The sequence below is a fragment of the Ochlerotatus camptorhynchus genome, unplaced genomic scaffold (assembly GCF_037179485.1).
Source record: "Ochlerotatus camptorhynchus isolate MF236.1 unplaced genomic scaffold, CSIRO-AGI_Acam_v1.1 ptg000351l, whole genome shotgun sequence".
NCBI classification, from domain to species: domain Eukaryota; kingdom Metazoa; phylum Arthropoda; class Insecta; order Diptera; family Culicidae; genus Ochlerotatus; species Ochlerotatus camptorhynchus.
In genome coordinates, this window is record NW_027040839.1 from 377,293 (window position 1) to 402,844 (window position 25,552).

Sequence of the window (25,552 nt, forward strand, 5' to 3'; positions counted from 1 at the left end):
AGCCTGGAAAAATAAACGAATTATTATTAAAAAAAAAACAATGTTACCCGTTTTACGCTACGGAAAAAGACCTAATGTAAGTAGTATTCACAGCTGCAAAAGACAATGTTTGAACATATAAGCTGTCCTGCAGTAGGGATAGCTAAAAATTCTTCACGCCGATGCACACCGCCAACGTAACCCGACAGAAATTTGACCTGGGTCAAGGGAAAAGCGGGCAGCGGCCCAGGATGGAAGTCTTTCACGAGGCTATATGCGCTGATAGTGTTCTTGATAGGCCCTTTTCAAATGGTTTGCGAGAAATGAGGGAACGTGCCCAATAAAGTGGGTCCTAATGCCGTCCATATCATGACGCCTTACAGGCCCCTAAATCTACATTATTGATAAGAAATCCTTTGATTGCCAATGTGTGTCCGGGTATCAATAAATTGAATAGCACTTTGCGAGAATAATATACATACTTGAGAAGGTGATTTTTTTATCTACATTCTGATAACAACCCGTGTGCGCGTTGAATGCGAACTTTTGTTGGCCCAGTCAGTCTACAATTTGCAGCGTTCTGGTGCGGTTTAAGCTACACCTGAAATTAACAAACATTCGAGGATGGAATTTTGGATACCTGTGCACCATCAGCGATAGTGGAAAAAGTGTGCCTCCTTATCAACGCCCAAGCCCTTGCACCACACTCATCATAATTGATGTATTATTTTCTTCAAAACACTTAGTGACTGTGTGACAAGAGCCCGTGTAAACCAGTAAATCAGGTGTACTGAAGTGATTTTTTACTTGTAAAAACGACATTGAACAAAACTAAATAATGGAGCTTCAAAATCAAATTTATTTGATAACTGCCATTTTCGGTGGAGTATGCACACTTTTACTGGTGTTCATCATGGTGTTGGCAATCTATGTGATCAATCTCAAGAAGACTATGATTGTTAAAGAGCCTGAGTAATGCGCACATTTATGTTCACATTTCATGAAATAATTCAATGTTTGCTATTGATCAGGAGAAAATATGAAAACTATGGATTCGAGCATGACGTTCCTGTTCATAACATAACGGATGATCTGCGGTCTATGAAGTCTGAAGTTAACCGACGACCACCACCACCGCACAAAAGCAATCTTGCGAAACCGTAAGTATGATGAAGTTAGTGTTTAGATAAGATCTGAGTAATATCTACTGTTGTGCAAGGTGCTTTAACGAAAGTCCAAGTAGTAGTAGTAGTATACTTTACAGTTCAAAGCGAAGTGAAAAAATGCCAATTGCGTTTTTCACGCTGGTGAAATATTTTGTATTTTGTATGAGATTTTCGCTTCGCTTCGATCTCTATACAGGCCTTAACAAACACTTAGGCTCTGAACCATTTGGTGGATTATTTTAACTTTTGGTTAAAATTTGACAGATGAAAAGTTATCGATTAACCCTGCTATCCGAGCATGGTTATTTCTGACAGACAAGAAGTTAAATTTTGACAACCGTGGCTCGAAAACCGGTCGATCGACAGCACGGGGATTTTCGAACATAGAAAATAACTTTCGAAATGTCACTTTTAACCACGAGTTAAATTTAACTCGGCAAATGGTTCACAGCCTTAGCGTTAGCGCTTCTGCTCGTTACTGTCAAAGATAAAGCACATCAGTGACAACATTTTAAACCAATATTAGGTAGAAATGCCGTCAATACTTTAACATGCACTTTACTCATAATCTTAGTAAAAAGTATCGTTATTTATCTTTAAATATTACTGATATTTTGCATTTTTCTACGAAAGAAGCTCTCCTTGATGAAGTTCGAGGAAAATTCTAAGAAAAGTTGAAAAAAAAACCCGGGAAACTTCGAAGACACGAATTGAGAAACTTTGGAAACTATCGAAAAAAAAAGGATCCAAAGGAAGCCAGAAAATTTCGGAAATCGGACGTAAATTTCCAGAAGTAGCCATTTCCAGGGAAAGCCAGAAGAAGCTCGGAAAAACTTTCCAATAGAAGTCGAACAAAAAAACCTTTGGCTTATGGTCAAACTTCCAGAAGAAGACGAAAGAAATTTCTGAGAGAATTAATTGAATTTCCTGGAGAATACGAAATAAACTTCCTGGAGACGCTGGCAGAAACTTCCTAAGGCAGATTGGAAGAAAGTCGGAAGCCAGAGCGCTTACGGAACAGTTGAAAGAAACAAGGACATAATTCATAAAACATCCCTGAAGACTCCGCAATTTCCCTGAAGTTTTCGGAACATTCCTGAAATGCACTTAGAAATATTGCCTAATTCCTAGAAATTCCTTAAAAGTTCTTGTAATTTTCCTAAAATTAGGGGCTGTTTTGGAGTTCTCTGGTCATCCTCGAAGCGCTTGGAATTTCCCTGATTATAATAAGAATACCGGAATATTTCTAATCATCTTTGAAGGTCTCTGGACTTTCTTGAAGATTACTAAATCTCTTAAGTGCTCTCACAATTTTCTTGAATTTATTGAAACATCAGCACTGAAGCTCTCTGATCTTCCCGATTTTTTAATTTTTAAAAGTTATCGACCTTAGCATTAAAAAGCATAGAACTTCGCAAAAAATGTTCTCACAATGTTCTAGTGTTCATGTAACTTCCCTTACGTTTCCTAAATTTGCATGAGCCCCTCAGGACATTGCTGAAGTTTTCAAAAATTGCCTGAGTTTCTCGGAACTCCTTTATAATTTCCGAGGGGGACGACTCTATCTATGATGCAAAAAAGATTGTGTTTTGCTGTGGCTAGGTGCGCGCACGCTGAGTAGATAGAAAGAAGATTGATGACGATTCTGAAGATGATGAGCTATGCAAGTAGATGCGACAAATGAAAGAAGATTTTTCGAAGATTGATTCGCTAGTGTGAGATTTGTTGAGCATCTAAACTTGAGATTTAGATGAGTTGCCCCCCTCGATAATTTCAGCAATTTCATTGAAATTAATTGATCGGTCCTGATGTTCTCTGAGCTTCACTATAGTTCCTGAATATCATTAAATTTCTCTGAGTTCTCTGATTTCTAGAGTTTGCTGGACTTTTCTGAAATTTCCGGCTTTTCGAATTTTAAAAGAAGTTAATGAAACAGTCTTTAATTTATCAAAACTTACACAAAAGCCTGGATTTTTCTGAAATTTCAGAACTTCTCAAATGTTCCTGCAGCTAGTGTGGATCCCCAATAAAAATCTTATAGCATCCTTGAAGTTCCGGGAAAATTGGAAAGCCGAAGAAGCTTCCATGGTAAGTTGGAAGAAAATTCCAGGGAAAGTTGGATGAAATTTCAGGAAGTTTAAAAATGAATAAAAACTTCCGTAAGTTAAATAATGTTTAAACAATATTTATCGATTCCCTAAGAATTACCGGAACGAGCCATCGACTGTTTCTTGATTGATGGATAGTCAAAAACGGTGAGGAAATGCAAACATGAGTCGAAAGAATATAAAGCATAAGGCATCTTTAGAGATGATTGTTTAGAATTTTGAAGGCTCAAAAATATGAGGTATTCAAAAAGATACAAGTCTCTCTCAAAAATTTTCTCCAAAATTTGAGTACGGGCAGGCAATAATAAATTTGATTATTTACAAAAAAATCGGTATAAAATCTCAAAAATCGGTATTCTGAGGAACCTTATCTGTGTATCGGTATCTAGTTCGGAAATCGGAATAAATACCGATAAATCGGTATATCTGGCAACGCTGCTGCTGACATCTGGCTCCGTGTTTGCGGGAAATATTTAGCTAAGCCATGAACCCGCAAGCAAAATGTATGAAATGGTTCGTGTCTGATCTATTCTGGACAAATTATTTTTATCTAGATAAAAAAAATCCTATGGTTTCGACAGTTCGGATCACTGCACATTTAAATCGGCCGTTAACGATTTTCAGCCATAAGTCAGAATTAAGTGTCATGTCGGTTTGTAGGTGGTTATGTGTTGTCCGTTGTTTAGTGTTCTGTCTGTACATCTTTTGGTTAAAGACGGTGTCAATAAGACGTCGCCTTTACTCACTGGTATTATATGCCGGAAGGAGGTGCTAGATATTATAGATACTATAGATTCCATAGACAATATAGATAGGAATCTATAGCACAGACATAACACATTGAATATTTCTCAATGTAAAACATCGTCGCTAAAACATTACTGCCATCTGATCAGTACACTGGTCAGGTGGGTAGTACGCTGAACAGATCAGGGGATGGATATGGATATGTCATATCGCTTAAGTTTGCTGCGTACCGAACATCTGCAACGTTGTCAGCGGTACCATGATATGTTTTGTTGTTTTGATGTTAAGTACGTGTATTCAGCTATATGCCAAACCCCTGGAACAGATGGCGGTAGTGTGTAAATGTCAAACGCAAGGGAATTGACTATGCGCGAAACAGATGGCGGAACTACCAACTACGATACTTTTAAATTGACCGTTAAATGCTAGTTCGATGAACAACTTGTGAGAATTATGTCTGTTTGTCTGTGTCTATAGTATCTATACTAGTTATAGAGCTGTTTGGCATTTAATCGGCGCACCCTACTGCACCATTTAAGGTGATTCGCTGTGACATCCTTATTCTCGTAACCACTTCGAAACATTAAGTGCACAAATATCAGCTAGCTTCTACGGCACGTGTAACATTCAAATTATTACTCCACGTTTGCTGTACTGCAGCAAACATGAAGTAGCAATTTCAGGTGAAATGGGGCACCGATTTCCGAGATTTGTGCAATTGAAAATTTGAAGTGGAAGTGCATGTATAGCCTGCGTTGCGGCCATTTGTGGACTCAACAATGAATCATCTTAAATCAAACGAGTGCGAGCAAGAGGGAGACAGATTAGTGGGAAAACAAACCGTCTATTCATCCATGTGTGCTAGTTGGAGAAAGACGATTGAACGTCAAAAAGGTCTATAGACTCTTTAATTCAGTGCCAACATTTCAAATGGGCGTAATTGCTTTTGTAAACAATGGCTTTAGCTGTCGATTTCTCGCAACTAAAAGTTCACCCCTCCAAAATAACAACGCTAACTGGTAGAGGAAACATTCCTATACCTGTTGGTGTCATTATTTTTCATGACTGCTAAAGCCATTGTTTACAAAAGCAATTACGCCCCTTTGAAATGTTGGCACTGAATTGATGAATTTACGTGACGGTCGACCAGCAGATAGAAATGATGTGAAAATGATAATGACATTTTGCTACCTGTCAAATCGTATGAAATATTTTTTAGTACATCATCAGTTTTGAAACTGCAAATCTCAAAACTAGGTGTCGCATGTCCAGTTTTACTTACCTTTGCTTAAATTCATCAATTATTGCGCATTTCACACCAAATTGAACTAATAAGCGCGTTTTCACTTATTAAAAAGTGTGATAAAATTGCTGGTTTACGTCTAATCGTCTAGGTGTCTTCGGTGCACTTATTTCTTATGATGCAAGCAATAAGTGCTCCGAAGACACCAAAACGATTTGACGGAAGCGTGCACTTTTATCACACTTTTTGCATTTTTGGGACAGTCTAGTTTCAGATGCAATTTTTTGTTGTCTTATCAAGCAGCACTTCTAGCATAGCATCTGAACTCAAAATCCTGCATGATAAATCCTAGAATTGGATTTAAAATTCCAAGAAAAACTCAAAATAAAATGAAAAAGTGCGTCTTACCCCGGGGTGCGTTATGTACTGTTCTCCCCTACCAGAATTAATTAAGTGGAATTAAATAAAAGATACGCTTTTTTGCTATTTTATTTTATTTGCTTTTCTAGGTAAAAATATTACAGCATTCAAAGAAGATTGATAATTTGTCACAAGCAGGGTTCCGGGTAATGCTAAGCCAATCCTGTAAGGTTTTGCACCGCCGGGGTTAACCTCAATCGGATGACGGTTCAGTTGTATTGTTTACGTGGAATTATTCGATTTTTTCCGGATATTGCTCGTGAACATTGCAGAAATGTTACCATGTTTAAATTTCACTCAATTCACTAGATTTTTAAATTTTGTTATGTTTCATACAACAAATGTAATGGCAGTTCATGTAATAGACTACAGTGTACAAGTAAGTTTTTCCAGAATGCATTATTCATATAAAACCGTCATGAGATGATTTTCTATAGGTATGCAATGCATTTGGAAAAACAAACTTTTTTCGAAAATTAAGCTATCATAATACTAATTACAAAAAAGCTTAGAAAATCTTCCAGCGACCACATGACATAATCTGTTCATGAGGTCAAACATTGCAAATTCTGCATACTTTTCATGCTAATCTGTAATCCTACATTTCCCGGTTGGGTTTATATTGATTGCCGAAATATCAGCAAAATCATGAGTTGCCGTGTCGAATCAATTTTTTTTTCTGCCGAGCTCGACAATCAGTTTTAAGTGTGTAAGAAAAAAAATAGTGAATTCAAACATTGAAAATTTTTCAAGATCCATGATTAACAAAATAATTTAACATTCTGAGACTTCCATTAATAAAAAATTTCAAGATCCTGGTCTTAGAAAACTGTTTAAGATTATGGAGCTTGAATTTATAAAAAGTATGCTGGTGGCGGCTGGGTTCGATCGATTCCCGGTTCGGTTTAGGTATTTTTCGGATTGCAAAATGTGTCGACTTCTCTGGGCATTGGCATTGTACTTGCCACACAATTATACTAATGCAAAAATGATACTGGCTTAGAAAGTTCTCAATTAACAACTGTGGGAGTGCTCAAAGAACACTAAAAGTCCAAGCACATTGGGGCAAAGTGACAGCTAAATCTATTGTCTAACTGTCAAATTTACGTCAACGCAACGCAAACCGATCTAAAGTGGGTGACCCTTAAGTTGAAAGCCGGCGTGAAGTCCATGTAGGGATGTAATAAAGCCTAAAAAAGTAATGTACTTATAAACAGCAAAAAAAATGTAATATCGATCAATGTAATTCAAGCTGATGTATGAAATAATGATGTAATAGTAAAAAGCAGATGCAATATTATATCAATCGATGTACATCGTACAACGTTATATTACACAACCGATGGATTGACCTCGTTGCAGCAGTTTGGATGTAATATTCAACAACTTTTTTTTCTGTGTATGAGAAGAATCTTCTATGGATGTGCATTTTGTAAAATTTGTGACATGAAAAGTTTTCAAGGTTTTAACCTCGCCTTAGAGTTACCTCTATGGTGAAACGATGTTGCTCGTGGACAATGCAGACATGTGGTTTATATCTCATTGCAGACTAAATAATTATCGAGAATATCTGCCCAAGAAAAAATCAACTAAGTCCACGTAAACAGTACCACTGAACTGTCATCAGATTGAGGTTAACCCCGACGGTGCAAAACCTAATTACGTTTGTCCACAATTCGATTTGTCAAACGAGCGATTCGAACTGCCTAACGAGTGTTAAGATCTTTCAAACGAGGTTAGCAAACCAAGGCAATATAAATTCTACTTGTGTTCGTGTTGTTGCTCATAATACGACGCGATTGGATGAGTACATGGCCTCCCTGGCGTCGGTAGCATTGGTGCTCAGCACGGAAAACAAGATCGACGGAAAATAGAGCAAGGAAAAAAAAACTAGGTTCTAGATTTCTAAGAATCTTCTGTTTCCGGCATTATAAGTAAGATGATCAAGGCATTCCAAATGGTGATGGTGCACAGATATATTTAGAATTCTTTCACTGCGCAGCGCCAGTATACATGTGAACTTTCTCTATATGTTATATCTTGAAATACATACTCGCCATATACGAAGTCAGGACATCTACGTGAAGTCCACACACAGCCTAGCGTCGCGTAGTGAGAGAATGGATCACATCATTCGAGCAGTTTAAAATGACGTTTCCTACCACTCGAACTTTAACGTGGAACAATATTTTGATATTTTTTCCTCTACAACCTCGAGAAAATAGGGTCTTATTTGTTATATGCTTGAAAAATCTGGAATTTATTGTTTCATTTCCGTAAAATTGCTGGTAGAAGGTTGTCCCAAAACTGCTCGACAGTATGATTAATTAACCACTTTATTCGAGCACTTAAAATGACGTTTGCTACCACTCGAACTTTGAAATAAAACATTATTTTGAGATTTTTTCTTCTAGAACCTCGAGAAAAGTAGCCAACATTTGTGCGTTTCATAAAAAAATAGAAATTATTTGGTCCAGTTTTGTGAAATCGCTGGTAGAAAGTCACGCCAAAACTGCTTGACAAAGTGGTCAATTCTTTCTCTTTTTTTTTCGTTCTCCTTGTGCTTTGACAGCCGGCGTTTGTTGGTATTTTCAATGAAATCCTTTGTTGCGTTTGATGAGCTGGTGCTAGAGTTTTCGTCGTTGCTTTCAACGTTTGAAGTGTGATGATCCTCAGTTGATTGTCGGTGTTTCGCTGTTGTTCTTCTGGTGAGAACCCGGTGAAAACAGGAGATGATTGACCCGATGCCGTTGGTTGGTGTTGTTCGATATCCATCGACGGCTTGTCGTACGTTACCAACGTTGTTTTGTTGTCGACCGTGATGGAATGACGCTTTCGAGTAGCATTCGCAAAACTCGATAACCGCTCAGGAATCCTTGGAAGTAGTGCTTCCATTTCTCATGTCGACTGGAAATCACTGTCCCGTACTTTGCCATGTGGTTCATAACAGTGGCTTGAGGCCATGCCAGAGGAAGGTCATGCACTCGAACGGTCACTGCTTCACAATCCACATACACCAGGTTTTTGAACTCACTCTTCGCACAGAGAAACGCATGTTTATAGTTGTGCGCCTTTTCATAGCGCAAGGCAACTTCATTGTCTATCATCTCAATAAAAACACAATTTCGGACGTTATGAAACTGAATGGATCTAACGTCCGAATATTGCAGCTTAATATTGTTCTCGAGGAATTTTTGCACTTTTCCCGCATTGGGAACTGGAAGGACACTGAAGTCAACAACAAGTGTGTTTTTACGAACTACACTCATTTTCGCTACAATATTTCCCCAAGTTAAGCAGAGCAGAAAGAGCACACGTCCGATGTATACGAGTAATGGCTGTCCTATTTTCAAAAGATGTTTCACTAAATTTTAATTTCAAAACACTGTCATGATGGTATGGTGCTTCATTTTGATGGGTACTGGCATCAAATAAAAAAGAATAACCAAGCAATATTAGTGACTGTAGAGACTAAAACAACGAAAATAGTGACCACATAGTGACTTTAAAATAATAACAAAGTGACCAATAGTAACATTTATTGATCGACCACTTCGATCGAGACATTTTATTAACTCATAAACCAATCATGAGCATTTTTATACTTCTGAATAAAACAAATGGTAATTCCCATAAAATTGTTCTCGAAAAATAAGTTTGAATTTAATAAGCAATAGTACGGTCCAATTCTAACCTCCATTTCCTCACTCTGCAGTTCTGCACTCTTTTATCTAGGGTAAGTTTGCCAGTTTTTGGCCCAAGTAGTCCTCCAATTGGCTCTATCTTAAATTTCACATATTATTCATTCTTTACAAAATGTATTTCGATACAAAGTTAGGACATATATTTTGCCATATTATTTACAGAAATAAAACCATGTGCATACATTTCAAACTATATATAAGCCAATAACTGGAACACTAAGTGCCATAATTGGTACCTTCACCTCTATTTTCTTGAAAGCAAACAATTTACAAAGTTGATTTTAGATGCATATCGCGAATTGCACATTAGAAAGAATGATTGGAAGACAGAAAATTGGTTAAAGTCTCGGTCCTCGGAATTGGACAAATTTTGACAATTATAATACTGTCAAATTTAAATATCTAGGATATAGAAACTTGTGTAACACTTCAAACATAAACAAATTCATAACTCTGGGACACAGACAACTTTTTTAAGTCGCAGTCTAAGAAAAAATGTCATTGTTCTGGAACGAGAAAAATTTCCCAGTATGTTCGCCTTGAAACCAAAAATTTGTAAGTAATTTTTTAAGGTTCACCGGACAAGTAATAATATGAGATTTATGAAGGTTTAGTCCTACATATATTTAATGTGTAGCAACTTGATTATTTTAGGTTATTTAAAAAAACTATTTACATTTGTTATCGTAATTGTTTATTTTTGCTAGGCGCAATGATGACACTCACATTCACAACAACGTTCGGCGAACAGAAAAACGTCCAGCGACAGCAGGGATGGGTCGCGATGAACGGAAGCGTCAGTATTCCGAAAGCGGTGATACTTCTGGCCGGGACTTCGACAGTGCTTTCGACAATGAGATAAACAACATGTTCGATATCGATGATGAAGATGATGACCAAAGTGTGGTGAGTGATCGAAATTCACGTTACAATCAACAGGGTCGTCAAAAGAGCACAGCACCGCCGCCACCGTCAGTTGGGATATCAGCTAACCGAGCAAATCGCAACCATCAACAGCAGCAGATGGGACGACAGGTGAGAGGGAATGGCTATCCCAATTCTGCATACCATTCGGGCAATCCACACGAAGGGAAAACATACTTTAATGAGCGAGGTATGTATTAGATAAGTACCGAACGATTGCGAACATATAAATAACACATTTATTATTAAAAATCACGATTATATTACTTAACAAAAGAGTATTATTAAAATATATTCAACAATACAAAGAAACACTCTACAACAACATCATTAAACTCTAAAACGACCCCGAACAATCGGAATACCCCTAGAAGAAGACCTACTAAAGGTTCGCATGCTGCGTTTCGGTTTCTTCATGATTTTCCTCGTTTTCACTGAGATGGGAAGTGGTGGACCTTTGAAGTAAGGTTTTTGCATCATGCTTCCACTTGGAAACATCATTTGACGAGGCATGGGGGGAAATCGAGACGAAACAAAAGATGGAGTATCTTCGTATGAAATTTCTTCTTTCAATATTATAGGACGTGCATTCTTGTCGATTTCGTAGTATTCCACTGAGTTATCCAGCATTGGCATTTGACGATACGGTACAAACTTTGGAGCAGTACGATATTCGAAGGAAGGTAAGTAAATTGGATCTTCCAACTGAGCTAACGATTGGTAGTTCCTCAAATTTGTGTTTTGTGGCAGCATGTCGTAGTAAGGAAAACGGTCCATTAGAGGTTCTCTGACAAACTTCTGCGATGAGTACGGTGGGTAAATTGCATTGTTCCGAAATAAGAATGGTTTTTTAATCAAACCATCTTCCTTGAATGAAGGAGGAGATTTTACCATTTTTAGTGGTGACATAAGTGCTTCCTTCCCAGCTTGCTTGGAACCTGTGACAACTAGCGACGATGCAACTGGTAAACTATCACTGTCATGAACTAATGGCGATTTTTCTTCAACTTTCAAATCAGCCACCTGAATGCGGAATTCTTCATCATTGTTCAGAAAATCTTTGCCGATTTCATTGGACTGTTTTTCGAGTTTAGGAAACGATAAGTACAATTGGGGATCACTGGCGATCAGTTCTTCTGCTAGAGGACCTTGCATCACACGCCATCCGTCTTCGGTATCCATGCTGGCTGATGGTATGAATTCACGTTCTGGAAAGCGAAATATGCTTTGAATACTACACAACAATAAACTAACGGTAAGGTATTACCTTCCACATAATCTGCCACTGCACAACTAAACCAAATCACTAGTAAAGTTTTCAGTCGATGCATTGCAAAAAATCAATCAAATCACTTCTGCTGTGCACCAAAACCACCAACGATCAATGAGTAAATGATTGCTGATTACGAATTGACCTATGTTTTATAGAAAGCAATACTAGAGCTTTGTCGTGTGGTCAAGCATGGTCGGTCACAGAAGAAAGTGCAGCGAGTTTCTCAAATATAATAACATATTTCCGAGCCATGCTTCACTATTCTCTTAAACCGATATACTTCGTGCTCTTGGTTCATAATATGACCTTGGATGTCATAGGCCACAGACTTACTATTGTCTCCACTCATCATCCAAAGGAAAGCACACCTGGCGATAGTTCTTGGATCAAATATTAAAAATTAAAATTCAAGGTCAATGTCATCGAATACATCTTAACATAGAAAATTGACTGGACAATTGGTTACTTTCAATACTTTTTAATACTTAACAATAAACCCAATGATAAATCACTAAACAATGCAAGATTCTAAGTTCTACTCAGTGCCAATTGATGTCTCTTGTTCGTTAAATTTCAGTTCCATAGTCTATCACTAATGCAAACGTTCAATCGTGCTATAATTATTTTAGTTACCTACTACGTTACATATTATTATAGGTATCTGTATGTGTTCGGTTTGGTAAAATACTAATTCATAATCTATAAAATTTGTGTCTGGTATAACAGTGGCTCTGATGGAAGGACGTGGAAGGACAACAAATTGCCAACAAATAGCAAACGGTTGGAAATCTACGGTTGATAATTGTAAATTCGGCTTTGTAAAATGCAACGTTTACTCGTTCGTTCTGGTAACGTTTCTGTTTGTTCGATTGACGTTCACTGGAGGGTTGTTTTGAATTGTAATACACATACCGATACAAGGTCAATAAACTCTAATTCTAGCTCTTAGCGTAGTATTTATAAGGTTTTACCTTCGATGGCTGCAAAGAACAGATATTCATGTCTATGAAAATGTAGAAAAACTTTGTAAATTGGGACGATACCAGTGTAAATTGGATAGATCGCTAGGAAGTACTTGGGTTGTAAATTTTAAACGAGAAATGGGTGTTGCTTCTAATTTCAAGTGTTCGCAATGTGCGACAGATCATTTCCCTTGGCAAACATTAAATAAATAGCAGCTGTCCATTTACCGTTAATGGAAGAACGGATTCTTGTTTTGAGCATTCGTTGTCTTGGTCGTGCAGAGTATCTGGCGTTCGAGATGGAAATCATATTCTTTTGCAGCACCACTCACAACGTACATCGTCGGAATCTAAAACAATACATAAAATTATTCAGTAGTAATGCTATGTATTGGCATGAAATAACATACCTCAAAAGAGTATTTACAGAGCAAAGGGTTCAGTACAAATGGCACTCCTTCCATCTCAGTGTGAAAGTTTAGGGTTCCCGTCGAATATGCCGGTGGTCTGGGAGCCGGTCGCTTCGGTGACAGTTGATATGATAGCAGTAACTGTTCATAGTCATGTTCTATAGGTTCAGCAGGCACCTAGAATTGGGGAAGTCGTAAACATGAAGCGAATCCGAAAAACAGCTTGAAGCATGACAGACATAAACCTTCAATGAAACTTATTTATAAGCACACACACTGGTAGCTGGCAAATTAAACACGTGCTACGGTTCATTGCGTACGTTAATTGTGTTATTAAGCTGTTGCTTCCTTTCAGATTGTTATAAAAGCTCAGCAAAAAGCAACAACTTAAGCACAGAGAAGGAAAAGAATTGAGAGCTGGTTTATACATCGTACTTACCGGGTGGAGAGGTTTGTCTTGGCCGGCCTGAATCTTTAGATCTTCAATCGTTTTCTCGAGATCAGTAATGCTTTGTCTAGATGGAACGCTAGGTGGTGCACGGTGGGCCACCAATGTAGTCTTGTAACATATGAGGATGCCATTGATCTCACTGAGGAAAATAAGTTCAACGATGACTGGTTAATTTCATTGCTCAAACGTCAATCCAATGATTATTGTTTAAATTGTTTATAATAGCGTTATTGTTTATAGCGTATTGTTTTGTATAGCGTATCTTATGTCACAGAGTACTTAAATGGATTAATGTAGTGTTCTTTACTATCAAGACTGGTACATATCTACGTCTGTGAAAGCTCAGGACGGAAATCACCTTAGTTACAAAGTTTTGATTGAAATGGGAGGGGCTCCAGAAGAAGTCCCCCTACAGACAAAGTTTAGGGTGGAGGTCCCAGAAGAGAGCCCCCCGTATAGAGTTAATGCCACAATGCATAGTTATCTGATGGTCCAGTAGAGATTCACTGATGACATATCCGGAGCAAATTGTGGTAAGGGCGAAACTACCATGGAGAAAACCCGAGCAAGTTTGCACGTATTGGTTTAATTTTTAATTGAAGGTGTAGCAAAAATTTGTCCAATGCAATTAAATGTATGGTCGTAAAATTTACCCATTTTTATTAGTGTTGAGTGTAAAATCCCCGTTTTGGTCATTTTCCCTTGTAAATTCGTCATTTTTTTTTATAATTTCGGTCGTAAATGCGGAACGTTAAGAATTAATTTTAAGTTATCCATCATTGGGGCTACATTAAGTTTCTTGATGTTAAAAACAACAATTAAATAAATACGACCTCATTAAATCGCCCCAACAGTATATGACAACAACAATATCGCATAATACTATGCAACTTTTTTGATGTTTTTTGTGTCTAAGACTTATCGAGAGGGTACTTTATCCACTAGAAGCGCATAAATTGTTTTGTTCGTAATAGTATCTCCTTATTGTAGAATTGTAAATTAAAATGTACTCAGCCATTTTATATGTTGTCTTTTGTATTTATTGTGTTGCATATGGCTGAGTTTTTGAGTGTCCACAACCAGGGGGCTCAAAATGGAGCTTTTTGGTGTGGGGGAGAGCGAAGGGTACTCAAAAAAAAAACCTGTCACCTTCAACATTTCGTCGTGTTTACGTTTTAGTTAAAAATGAACCTTTTACTATTTTTGCTTTTGTTGGTAAACAACATTGGTTTCGCCCATTCATTGAAATGTTTCAAAATTGGGCCCTGTTCTATAGTAAACAAAGGAAATAGCGTAATCATATATATTTTTAATTTGTTTAGAATTAAATTCTGTTTCGCCTTTTGTTTGGCATGCATTTTTCGATAGTGGAACATTAAAAAATGGGATTTGGTTATTTTTGGTAGATCTTTGTCTGCTCCGTCTGATTGCTTTAAAATCTCCATTTGTTAAATTTTCGCCCTTAATCACTATTTACTCCGGATATATGATATAACTTGCACCATAAATACAAAACTAGTATTGGAGTTTTTTTTGGTAATAGGGGAAATGACGGCTTCGGCATGCCAGACTATTTTCGGCAACCCAAATTGAAACACTATTTTCACTGGATTTTCTTACGAAAACACTTCGCTGAACGCATGCAAACGATTCTTTATTCTTTCAGCTTCAATTTGACTATATTTTTACCACTGAGAAAAAGCAATCTAGCAAGGTTTTCTTGAAATGAAACACACGCACTACAAATTGTAGCTGATTTCGAGTTGCCGATAATAGAACAGCAGATTTACATGCAGTTCAAATGGAACGGTTGCCGAAGAAAAACTGGTTGCCGTATTGTCCCTGGCGTCGGTAGCATTGGTAATCAGTACGTAATAGTACGTTCAGACTACAGAGTTATAAAATGTTATAGCGCTATCTTGATGGTGGTTTCTGTGTTGCAATTAGTTGACAACCGTTATAACATGTTATAACTCTCCAGTCTGTACAGCGTTTAAAACAAGATCGACGGTAAAACAAATCAAGAAACGAACCGAGCCTTACTTCTCGGCAGGGTAAAGTTACCTCCAATCGAATCAGCAGACCAGGGTTGCTTCCACTCACTTGGTATAATGGTATTCCCAAATGTCACAACCGAACATATAACAGAACACACAGCCTTAACGGAAGTATTCACCCTTTTCGAAAATGAAGCAATACATACATTATTTATGATGCCAACTGCAAAATAGGTATTGTTGGTTATTCATTCAATGATAAGTAATGAATAAAAACAATGAAAGTACGTCACGCAATTGAAAAGTCGTTTTCCCTAAAGTATTTAGAATAGAGATAGAAGTGCATTATTTAATCTAACTAGTATGTATAGTCCAATTTAGGAGTGAATTGCGGTAAAACCCGCCGGTACCACATTTGATGTCAGTGCCTTTATACACACTTAGAAATTATTACCGTATTCTATATATAGTTAAACGTACTACGACGTGGCTAAGAAATGAATGAAAAGAATATGTGATACCACAGTCTTGGTCTCCCATGCAGGCTTACAGCATGAGATTAAGCTCTCCCACCTTCGACATATGTGCTTAAGAATTGCCTACGCGAGGGCAAATGACGTCTAAGACAAAGTTGTATGGAAAAATAAAGTCTTTCCAGGCAAAATATACACGGTTATTTTTTCAGTAATTTGAGTTAAACATTAAAAAAAAGTGATAACAATTTAAATAACTCAAAATGTACTTGTTCAATTTTTTGCTTATCAATAATGCAAAATTTTATTACATTAAAATTCTGGGAAAATTAAAATTTGACCATAATTGTAACCATAAAAAAGACCCTTATAAACCATAAACCAACAATAACTCAAATTATAGAACTATTCCACAGATGGTTTGGATGATACTCCGAACACGTCGTTAAGCAAAATAACCATACCAATTTTATAAGGGGAACTCTTGGTATTTATTTTTATTTTTTGGTAGTACCGTAATCCGGGAGGAATTTCTAGACTAACATTTGAAATAGACGTAATTCCAAAATCACCATAACGAGAAAATCGCTGCCGAATTTTGATGACCTAAAAATTAATCCTATTTCACGACCTTCCATTTTCTGAATGTTTTTATAAGCTTGACATATAGTTAATAGTGTAATCTATCATATCATGCATAACTAAAAACAAAACAAAAAAAGTTTTCTTTGTCGTGAAATTGAGAAAAAAAAACATCATACGCCCTGATTAAAGGGCGAACACGAAATTATTGCGACACATTCAACAGGGCATAACTTTTTTACCATTGGGTAAAAATCAACCAAATTTTGCACACTTTCTTATTGATGTGTATTGTGTAAATGCTGTCAAACTCGAAGTCGTGTTTTTCGATTCAACGAAAATGGAGGTGAACCAACGCGAGTTGAGAGAACAAATTCTTTCCAAACACCTGGAATTTCCTGACCTGTCGCACCGGCAGTTGGGAAAAATGTTGAACATTCACCATTCAACCGTCTCCAGAGTGTTGAAGCGGTTCCAGGAGCGGTTGACGTTGGACCACGGCAAAGGAGCTGGAAGAAAACCGGGACCGGAGAACAAAAAGACGGAGGGAAAGGTGAAGCGGATGATTAAAGCAAATCCCAACGTCACAAGCCGTGATTTGGCTAAAAAGATCGGCATGTCGCAGAGCTACGTCCAGAATGCAAAGAAGAGAGCTGGACTACATACATACAAGGTACAGAACTTCCCAAACCGCGATGAGCGGCAACAATCGACGGCTAAAACTCGGCACGGAAGCTCTACGAGAAGATGCTGACAAAATATGGCTGCTGTGTGATGGACGACGAAACGTATATAAAAGCCGATTTTAAGCAAATTCCGGGGTTGGAGTTTTTCACCGGCAAGAGCAAGTTCGATGTGGACGACAAATTTAAGAAGAAGAAAATGTCGAAGTTCGCCTCCAAATATCTCATTTGGCAGGCCATCTGCTCTTGCGGACTGAGGAGTGAGCCTTTCGTGACAAAGGGCACAGTAAATGGCGAGATCTACAAATCTGAGTGCCTCGAGAAGCGCCGTTCTTGCAGCAGCACGACGAAGCTCCGCTATTTTGGCCAGATTTGGCATCATGCCACTATTCTAAAAGTGTCCTGGAGTGGTATGAGGCCAATTCTGTCCATTTTGTTCCAAAGGACATGAATCCGCCAAACTGTACGGAGCTGCGCCCGGACATGAATCCTGCGGACATGAATCCGCCAAACTGTACGGAGCTGGGCAATAATGAAGCGGGAACTTCCGAAGAGCAAGAAGACAGTCAAAGACGAGAAGGACATGTTAAGAAAATGGAAAAAAAAAACTGAGAAACTGGTACCGGATGACACTGTAAAGACTTTGATGGAGGGCATCAAGCGAAAATGCGTTCAATTTTACACTCAAGGCTCCATCGATTAACTTTTCTTTTGATTTTTGAAGTAAATATATGTATAAAACTACCCTAAAATTTTGGTTTGATTCTAAACATTATAAGAAAATTGGCATGACATTTTCGGTGTCGCAATAATTTTGTGTTCGCCCTTTATTTCTTACATATTGTTACCCCCCGGATCTTCCATCCTTTGAACTGCCAACACTGGTGGTACGCCGTGGAAGTAAACCCTCGGGATTTTTTGTTTGTTGTTCCGCCTTGGTTCTTCGTTCGCAAATTTTGTGAGAGTGGAATTATGTCTGGAGATTGTTTGGTCTTCTTTTTGTTCGTTGTTTACACGTGAAATATCAATCGGATGCATTTCAAATGAATCGGGCGTGACTAGATACTACAGAATCAGTACGTTTGGCATATCAAAACAATATAATTCGTAGTTCTGGTGCAAAGCGTAACAACCAGATGCATCATAGAGTTGAAAGTTGGAAACGCGCCATGTAAGAAGAAACGTTTTTGATGATTTGAAGTAATATTTTCTTCTACTTTTTCGTGTTTATCGAGTAGTTTGTGAACTGTTCTCTCTATATGTGGCAAAATATGATTTGTTTACATTTTAGCTCTTCCGCCCCTTTCAAATGTTAGTCTAGAATAGATCACTTAATGTAAATATAAAAACAAGTTTCTACTTTAAAGGAACTAATGATATTGAGGGGAAGTTTACCGCTCCGAAAAAAATTATCACATTTCGATTATTCTAAAAAATATAAGAAAAAGATATCAAAAATAAACATCACATTTTCTTCTAATTTAAAAAATCACGTGCAGTATTTTTTTGGGCCGTGGATAATTGCCAACCCCCCCCCCCCCCCCTTCCTACTTTCTACGTAGTTTATGAACAGCCGCTCATGGAATAATGCTCAAAACTATTCCAATTGTAATATTCTGTTTGATGATTGTTCTGTAGGTCCAAACAGCGCAACATGCTTTTCTTCTGCAAGAAATCCCTCGACTATTGATTTGGTCTTAACTGATTCATGTCAACTTTGTAGCCAATTGGTTACCCATGCTGACTTCGGTTCTGATCAACTTTTGAAGTAGCTTTTCAAATATCCCAAAAAATAATTTCTAATCCCAACAGCTCTACTTTCAATTACCATAGGGCAGATTGGGAGCAATATCGAACATTTATGGAATATAACTTCGATTCAAACATTCCTTTGCAAACCAAAGAACAAGATGAAAATAAATTATGCTCTTTAATCTCTGACTACTTCTATAGAGATCTCCAAGCGCAATCTCACGAACACTAAAATCCAACATCCATATATAAAAATAAAGAAGAAGAAGAACCAAAAAGGTATCGCGATATCACAACTACTTAAAAAGATAGCGCGCGGTCTCACGCACACTTTTGTGTATCTGGAGAACTCTATAGAGTTATATATAGTTGAAGCAAGAGCTGCCTCAGTACCAAAATGCGAGGTTAAATTTGGTTCAACTATAATAGACGATGATTTCAGCTCTTGATCCGTTGAGGTTAAAGTGTATTTTAAAATTGAGCGTACACCTGACAGGATTTTTTTCGATGGTACTTTCCTGAGGTTATTAAAACTGCCCAAAAGATTTCTGAATTTCCTTAAAGTATTTTTTATAAGAACCCACAATTTTACTAAAATCTAAAATTAATTTAATACCCTTGAAGTTTCCACAATTTTCCTTAACTTTTATAAACTATATAAACGCTTACGGAACTTAAACGCTGTACAGACTGGAGAGTTATAACATGTTATAACGGTTCTCAAATAATTGCAACACAGAAACCACCATCAAGATAGCGCTATAACATGTTATAACTCTGTAGTCTGAACGTACTATTAGCCTTAAATTACTAATTTCCCCAGAACTTAGAATTTCTTGCCCCCCCCCCTCCCCATGCGTAGACAATGTCCCTACATTTTTTTTTTTAAATTTGTATGGGCTGTGGATAATTGCCACCGCCTCCCCTAAACTCTGTCTACGTAGTTTATGAACAGCCCTTATTTGGACATCCCTGAAATTTTCTATGCTTACCTGAAGTTTTCGAAATTTGTTTAAAATTCCGGAAAATATATTCATAGATCCCTAACGCTTCTAAAGTTTTCGGATCAATCATAGAATTCTAGGAATATCCCACAATTCCACGGAACTCCTTTTAAGTCGCTGTAAGTTTCCTTAAGTTAATGGGATTGTTCTGAAGTTTTCTGATCGTCGTCGAAGTATTCGGACGGAACTTCGCTGAATATCGTGAAACCATCTAAAAATATCTAAATTTCTTATAAGTTCTCTGGAATTTGTTGAAGATATTGGTGCTTGCTAAAAAAATTCGCATTTTTTTATTAATGGAACTTCGTTGATGTTCTCTCATCAACATTGTTGAATATTTACTTTTTTTTCTTGAAATTTTCATGATGTATCTTAACTTAAAATACTCCCACATTTTCCGGATGTTCACATATTTTTTTGTTGCGTTCGAGAAATTCTATCGGAACTTTGCTGAAGTTTCCGGTAATTCCCTGAGTTTCTCGAAACTTTTTTAAGGTTTCTGTAATTTCCTTGAAATTATTTGAACTACCTTTTGATTCTCTGATCTATCTTGATGTTCTCGAAGCTGCAATGAAGCTCTCAATTCTATTGAAGAGCTCGATTCTGCTCTGAAATAAATCAAATTCTCGAATACACGTTTAAACTTGCCTGAATTTATCTGGACGTATGGAACCAGGTAACATGGAAAGTCATTTACATTCATTTGCCTCTATCTTTTTCATCAACAGAATTCCGTAAAATAATGTATGAAGCTTTTGTAGGTTTTGATATAAGCTCAATAACTCAAAGATTTACCTCGTTTGCATGATGAACCAGAGCGAACAGAAACCACAATTGTTTTTCAGTGAATGTAAATTGCATTAACTGAAAACAATAACAAGTTCTGCCCGCTATAGTTCGTTATGCATTAAGAGACACAGATTTGAGTTATTTACAAAAGTTGAAGCTTATATTAAAACCTACAAACGCTTTATACATCATTTTACTGAATTCTGTTGATAACAAAAGTTAGAGGCGAATTAATGTAAATGATTTTCCATACCTGCATGGAACTATGCTGATTTTTTCTAAACTCACGCTTATAGATCTTTAAACTGCTCCAAAAGTCTGCAATAAAGTTATGGGAACATAACTGATCTCTGAAATTTCCTAAAGATCTCTAGATCTAGCTTTTTTGAGGTACGAAGAACTTCTTAAACGTCCTCAATGTGGCGTTTCCTTAACCTCAATCGACATGTGCACAGACTCTCAAAACATGAACATATAATATAGCTTACAATGGATAGATATCGAGTAAACTAGAAGATTAAATGTATTTTTCAAACGATTCGAGTATTAATATGGCATTAAATCTGGTTTTGAAAGTTGGTGCACAGGTAAAAAGTGATATTACGAGACACCACTGATTGGGGTGAGAAAGCAATCACGCTTACCACTACATCACCGGCGCCGGCGTGCGTTACTTTCTGTTGTTGTTGTTTTACAAAAAGAAAAACATATTTTATGCATTTATAAAAAAAGCTTTCTTAATTTCCGTTAAAGTTCTGGAAAAACCTGAAAACTGGAAAAATTCAGGAAATTTTATTTAGCCACATGAGAAGACACCCTGTGTAAATAGAGAAAGACGATTAAACGCCAAAAAGCTCTATAGAAGCACAATAACAGTTAAGTTACTTTGAATTGTTCAAACATAAGGACAAAATGTAAGCATTGATTGGACTATCAGATCCTACAAGAAGATTGATCAAACTTGAAATAAATTCCCGCCAAAAAAGTTGAAAATAGCGACTGACTACAAGAAAAAGTAACATTAGTGACTTGACCGTAAAAAAAGAGACTTTTTAGTGATTGATTTGAAAAAAAAGTTACCAAGTCACTACAAAGTGACTCGCTATCAGCCCTGCGATTTCCCAGTTCACTGGTCACCCTGGAAAAAGCTTTAGAAATGAGTATCGTTATTATTTGCAAAAAAAAAGCAGAACAAGTAATAATGTTAAATTTTTCAGAATTATTCAAATCTAAACAAACTATAGAGGCTGAAAATTGAAGAATACCATATTTCGAGCGCTAGGAAATTTGGTATTAGGTAGGTAGGTTATTATGCTCTTTATTGCAGTTTTTCCTTTTTTTCCAAATATGAGCAGTTCTTTCGAGTTATATTGTAGCAATTAATTTTGGTATTTTGAGCTTCGCATACTGAGTGAACGGTCACAAATAGTAGAATCAGGAAATTATCGACAACTTTTATGTGTCAAACACATGCTTTACAACCTCCTCTTGTAACTTACAAATACAAAATAGCATTAGAACATCTAATGATTTCATAATTCCGCTAACCATTTTTAATACCGCAGTGAGTGGAGGCAACCTTGCATGTAAGGAAATGTTTTTCGGGGAAAAACCAAAGTCGAAAGTTGTAGTACATATGTATATTGTACTGTTATGGGTCAACAATAGAATTAGATGGTTTGCAATAACATTTTCAGCTCATGCTCATTTATTTTAGTGTTTGAGCAACAAAGAAAGGTAGATAAAATATAAATTCGAATTTAATATAAGCCTACACTACTACTGAACTGAGCTGATAAAAACCATGACGCATCATGGATATTATGACTAATTACGACAAGAAAACAACTTACCCCACCAAGGTAAATCCCTCCGGTGCCTGCCGCAGTCTTGAACATAGGATGATATCGGTGATGGCTTGTTTGGCTACTCCTTTTTTGGCCAGTCGATAGACCAACTGTTTTTTGCGCCATGCTTTTTGCTCACTGTCGGCCGTCCGAGTCAACTGCGAGAAGCCTTCCGGTAAGGCTTCCTTCTCGCCGATTACTCTCAACGTTTCTAGTATGTAGTCGGGCAGTCCTTCTGTTTTCGATTGGCACAGATAGCGGCAACTTCTTCTGCCGAAGAGGATATTTTCATGCCAAAGATCTGCATCCTGGTCTTGGTCGTAAGTCTTATTTATTGGCTGAAAATTTTTCGGGCATTTCTCGTAATCCTCTACAAGCTGCAGGGATGTGATTGGTCGATTATCTGGCAGAACACTGATAATAGTATTGAGAATGTTTTTCTGTTGCTGCGTTTTCGTCTTCAGCATTATGCTATCGATGGATTATCTTATCTGACAAAACCCAAATAAATATGACTCACGGCTATTTGCTTCGCCTTCAGGCACTTATCAGCATTAATATTTGTTACCTAGTACCTTTACAACTTAAATATACACAGCAAAACACATAAAAATTAATTCTCTTCACTATGCGTAGAAAATTTCCACTTTCACTGATCCTCTGCCTTGATGTTTCGTTGTGACGAAAACTACTAAACCATCGATTCGATTGGAATTTTGAAATCCTACACATTCAAAATTATTACTATCCGCTCTATTTTCTCCTTCCACTCTGCCCGACAAAAAATAAGTTAGTTTTCTTCTTTGACCGTCGTCACACGTCCAAAGGGACTGCTAAATCGAAAAACGGTACAACCGAAAATTAAACAAAGAAAGGCCAATGATGCCTAATGGTGGCGAAGCTATTAGAGAAGTAGTGCCAAAACCAACCCTAATTCTTATAAGCCAGTGCACTAGAACTAGAAGTAGCTAGAATTTAACTTATTTTTTCAGTTTCAGCCTCCCTGAAGCGGACCACCTCTCGACGACCAAACCCGAACTAGAACTACCAACCAAAGCGACTTTAATTAAAGAAGCTCAATCGACTCGAAAATGTAACTGGGGTGAGTGAGAGCGAGAATAAACACACTACAGCTTTCAGATTGACTTTTGGGCCTGTTTTGACATTAAAACTGAGACTGGGACTGTCAACACAATTAGGTCTACTACTCAAAATAGATCCCAGTGGCGAAATTTAGTCCGCTGTACTTCAAATTTAAGAATTTTGGATTAACAATAGAAAAGGGCCTATCAGGATTTGTAAACAAACCGTTCTAAACTGAGTACTGCGAATAAAGAGCCTGAATTTATAAAGAGACGACTTGTCAAAATTTGAACAATCGATTATCTGTCAAAGTCATACGAAAAGTTATTCCAATCGAGCAGAAGACCTGTCAAATTGATAAGATGTCGTCTCTTTATAAATTCAGGCTCTTTACTGCGAACTAACTCCAAATGCTTGTCATCTGGGAGCCGAGTCAAACTGTCAATCGGGAGCTCAATATTCAAAAGAGCTCAGAAGTCACGTAGGTAGTTACTGTTTGAACCACAAGTAAAGGTGTTGTCACCTACTGAAAACAAATTAAGAATAATAATTATGAAACAGGCAAAACATCAACCTTAGTAGGCGGATAATGTAAATCATCGAGCTCGAAAAAGTGTTTTTATTTGATATTAATAATGCCAAAACTGGGTTGCTGAAACAAGAATGTAATCAAACTTTACAAGAGTCATGTGAGCTTTGTGGGCAGGTACAATCCCATCACCATGTATACGTTATTTCTGGAGCAGAGGAGGAAGAGCCAAGAGTTCATTTGACAGCATGTATATATATACATTTTCGTGAGCGGTTTCAGCAAAACAATTTGAAACTTCGGAAGATTTTCAAGATGTTTTCTAGCTCACTTGAAAAATAAAATCGGCTGAGTTCGCAGTACTCAGGTTCTAAAGCCCTTTCCTCACAAAGCGGTAGGGAAAACTTTCTCTTATCCGATGATGGTGTTGGTTTGCGTGGACGACCATCACTTTGTGAGGAAAGGGCTTTAGAACGGTTTTACAAATTCTGATATTTCTGATGGGCCCTTTTCTATTGTTGATCCAGAATTATCAATTTTGTCAAGCTTCTACAGTAATTTCCCACCAGATGTCACTGCTGCTGTTTGCGGTGACATCTATCGGAAACTTTGCATAATCTGTTTTCCGTTAATTGTTCACAGAGGACAGTGCAGTGAAAAAACACGTCTGGTAGTACCTCTATACATGTATTTAGATTAACATCCAAAGTCCCTCCTTTCCTGGCTGGATCAAATTACTGGTCGCAGTGGTTTTATGTCCCGAACAGAGAAAAAAAAGAAACTGAGAGCCATGAGCAAGAAAGAGAGCAACACTAGTTTTTTTATATCGAAAATGACCAATCTCAGTGGTTTACTGCACGGAGAATAAATACTACCCAAAATTTGAGTTCTTTTACTTTATATTGAGTCCAACCTTTCACTTGCACTCTTTATTGTTATCAAAAAAGGAACGAAAGCTTCGACCCAACGATATAGTTCAGCCATAGAGGTAACTCTAAGACCACTGGGTCCCGAAGAAAATCATTATTATTTTTGGCTCACTCAGTACCAGAACAACGGTCCCAAGCAGTCCCAAGCTATTTCACTCACCCCTGCATGTTCTGCATGAATCCACACACCCCTGATGTTATCTGTCAAATTTTCATAGCGAATCAAAACAAACATAGTGTAGTAATAGAATTTCAACTAGAATAGGGTACGTTAATCGTTTGCTTGGGACCAATAGGCTACTAAAGTGGTGAGCCAATTTAAAATCGTTAGTTTCGTATTGATTGTTGGTTCAGCCCAATAAGTTACTTTTGAGTAAATTGCATATTCTCAAATCTACGTGAATTAAACTTAATTTTTGGTAGAACATACTTAAGGGTGCTGATGTTAAATGGAAACTATACTATATGCGATTTACTCAAATTTGGGTTATTTGGCT

The 25,552-nt window shown here is 37.2% G+C and overlaps 3 protein-coding genes across 3 annotated transcripts; 1 reads left to right on the plus strand and 2 right to left on the minus strand.

Moving 5' to 3' along the window:
- The first annotated feature begins 557 nt into the window (after positions 1 to 557).
- LOC135709139 (uncharacterized) lies at positions 558 to 10,578 on the plus strand. Its single transcript, XM_065231342.1, has 3 exons — positions 558 to 951; positions 1,011 to 1,139; positions 10,075 to 10,578. The coding sequence occupies exons 1-3, from the start codon at positions 818 to 820 to the stop codon at positions 10,490 to 10,492; spliced, it is 681 nt and encodes a 226-aa protein (XP_065087414.1). The 5' UTR covers positions 558 to 817; the 3' UTR covers positions 10,493 to 10,578.
- A 25-nt stretch (positions 10,579 to 10,603) lies between these two features.
- Positions 10,604 to 11,998, minus strand: LOC135709137 (uncharacterized). Its single transcript, XM_065231340.1, has 2 exons — positions 11,559 to 11,998; positions 10,604 to 11,499 (listed from the first exon to the last, which is right to left on the minus strand). Exons 1-2 carry the CDS (start codon positions 11,620 to 11,622, stop codon positions 10,622 to 10,624), a joined length of 942 nt encoding a protein of 313 aa, XP_065087412.1. The 5' UTR covers positions 11,623 to 11,998; the 3' UTR covers positions 10,604 to 10,621.
- A 28-nt stretch (positions 11,999 to 12,026) lies between these two features.
- On the minus strand, positions 12,027 to 23,557 carry Mvb12 (multivesicular body subunit 12-like Mvb12). The gene is made up of 4 exons (XM_065231341.1): positions 22,521 to 23,557; positions 13,376 to 13,526; positions 12,937 to 13,113; positions 12,027 to 12,876 (listed from the first exon to the last, which is right to left on the minus strand). The coding sequence occupies exons 1-4, from the start codon at positions 22,979 to 22,981 to the stop codon at positions 12,757 to 12,759; spliced, it is 909 nt and encodes a 302-aa protein (XP_065087413.1). The 5' UTR covers positions 22,982 to 23,557; the 3' UTR covers positions 12,027 to 12,756.
- Between the last annotated feature and the right edge of the window lie 1,995 nt (positions 23,558 to 25,552).

Excerpts from the sequence above, each read along its gene's own strand:
- LOC135709137 (XM_065231340.1), bottom strand. The coding sequence starts at position 11,622 with ATGCATCGACTGAAAACTTTACTAGTGATTTGGTTTAGTTGTGCAGTG. Across the intron at positions 11,500-11,558 it reads AGTGGCAGATTATGTGGAAG|AACGTGAATTCATACCATCA; the intron begins GTAATACCTTAC and ends TTCGCTTTCCAG.
- Mvb12 (XM_065231341.1), bottom strand. The coding sequence starts at position 22,981 with ATGCTGAAGACGAAAACGCAGCAACAGAAAAACATTCTCAATACTATT. Across the intron at positions 13,527-22,520 it reads GAGGGATTTACCTTGGTGGG|TGAGATCAATGGCATCCTCA; the intron begins GTAAGTTGTTTT and ends TATTTTCCTCAG. Across the intron at positions 12,877-12,936 it reads TCTGTAAATACTCTTTTGAG|ATTCCGACGATGTACGTTGT; the intron begins GTATGTTATTTC and ends GTATTGTTTTAG.
- LOC135709139 (XM_065231342.1), top strand. The coding sequence starts at position 818 with ATGGAGCTTCAAAATCAAATTTATTTGATAACTGCCATTTTCGGTGGA. Across the intron at positions 952-1,010 it reads ATGATTGTTAAAGAGCCTGA|GAGAAAATATGAAAACTATG; the intron begins GTAATGCGCACA and ends GCTATTGATCAG. Across the intron at positions 1,140-10,074 it reads AAAAGCAATCTTGCGAAACC|GCGCAATGATGACACTCACA; the intron begins GTAAGTATGATG and ends TATTTTTGCTAG.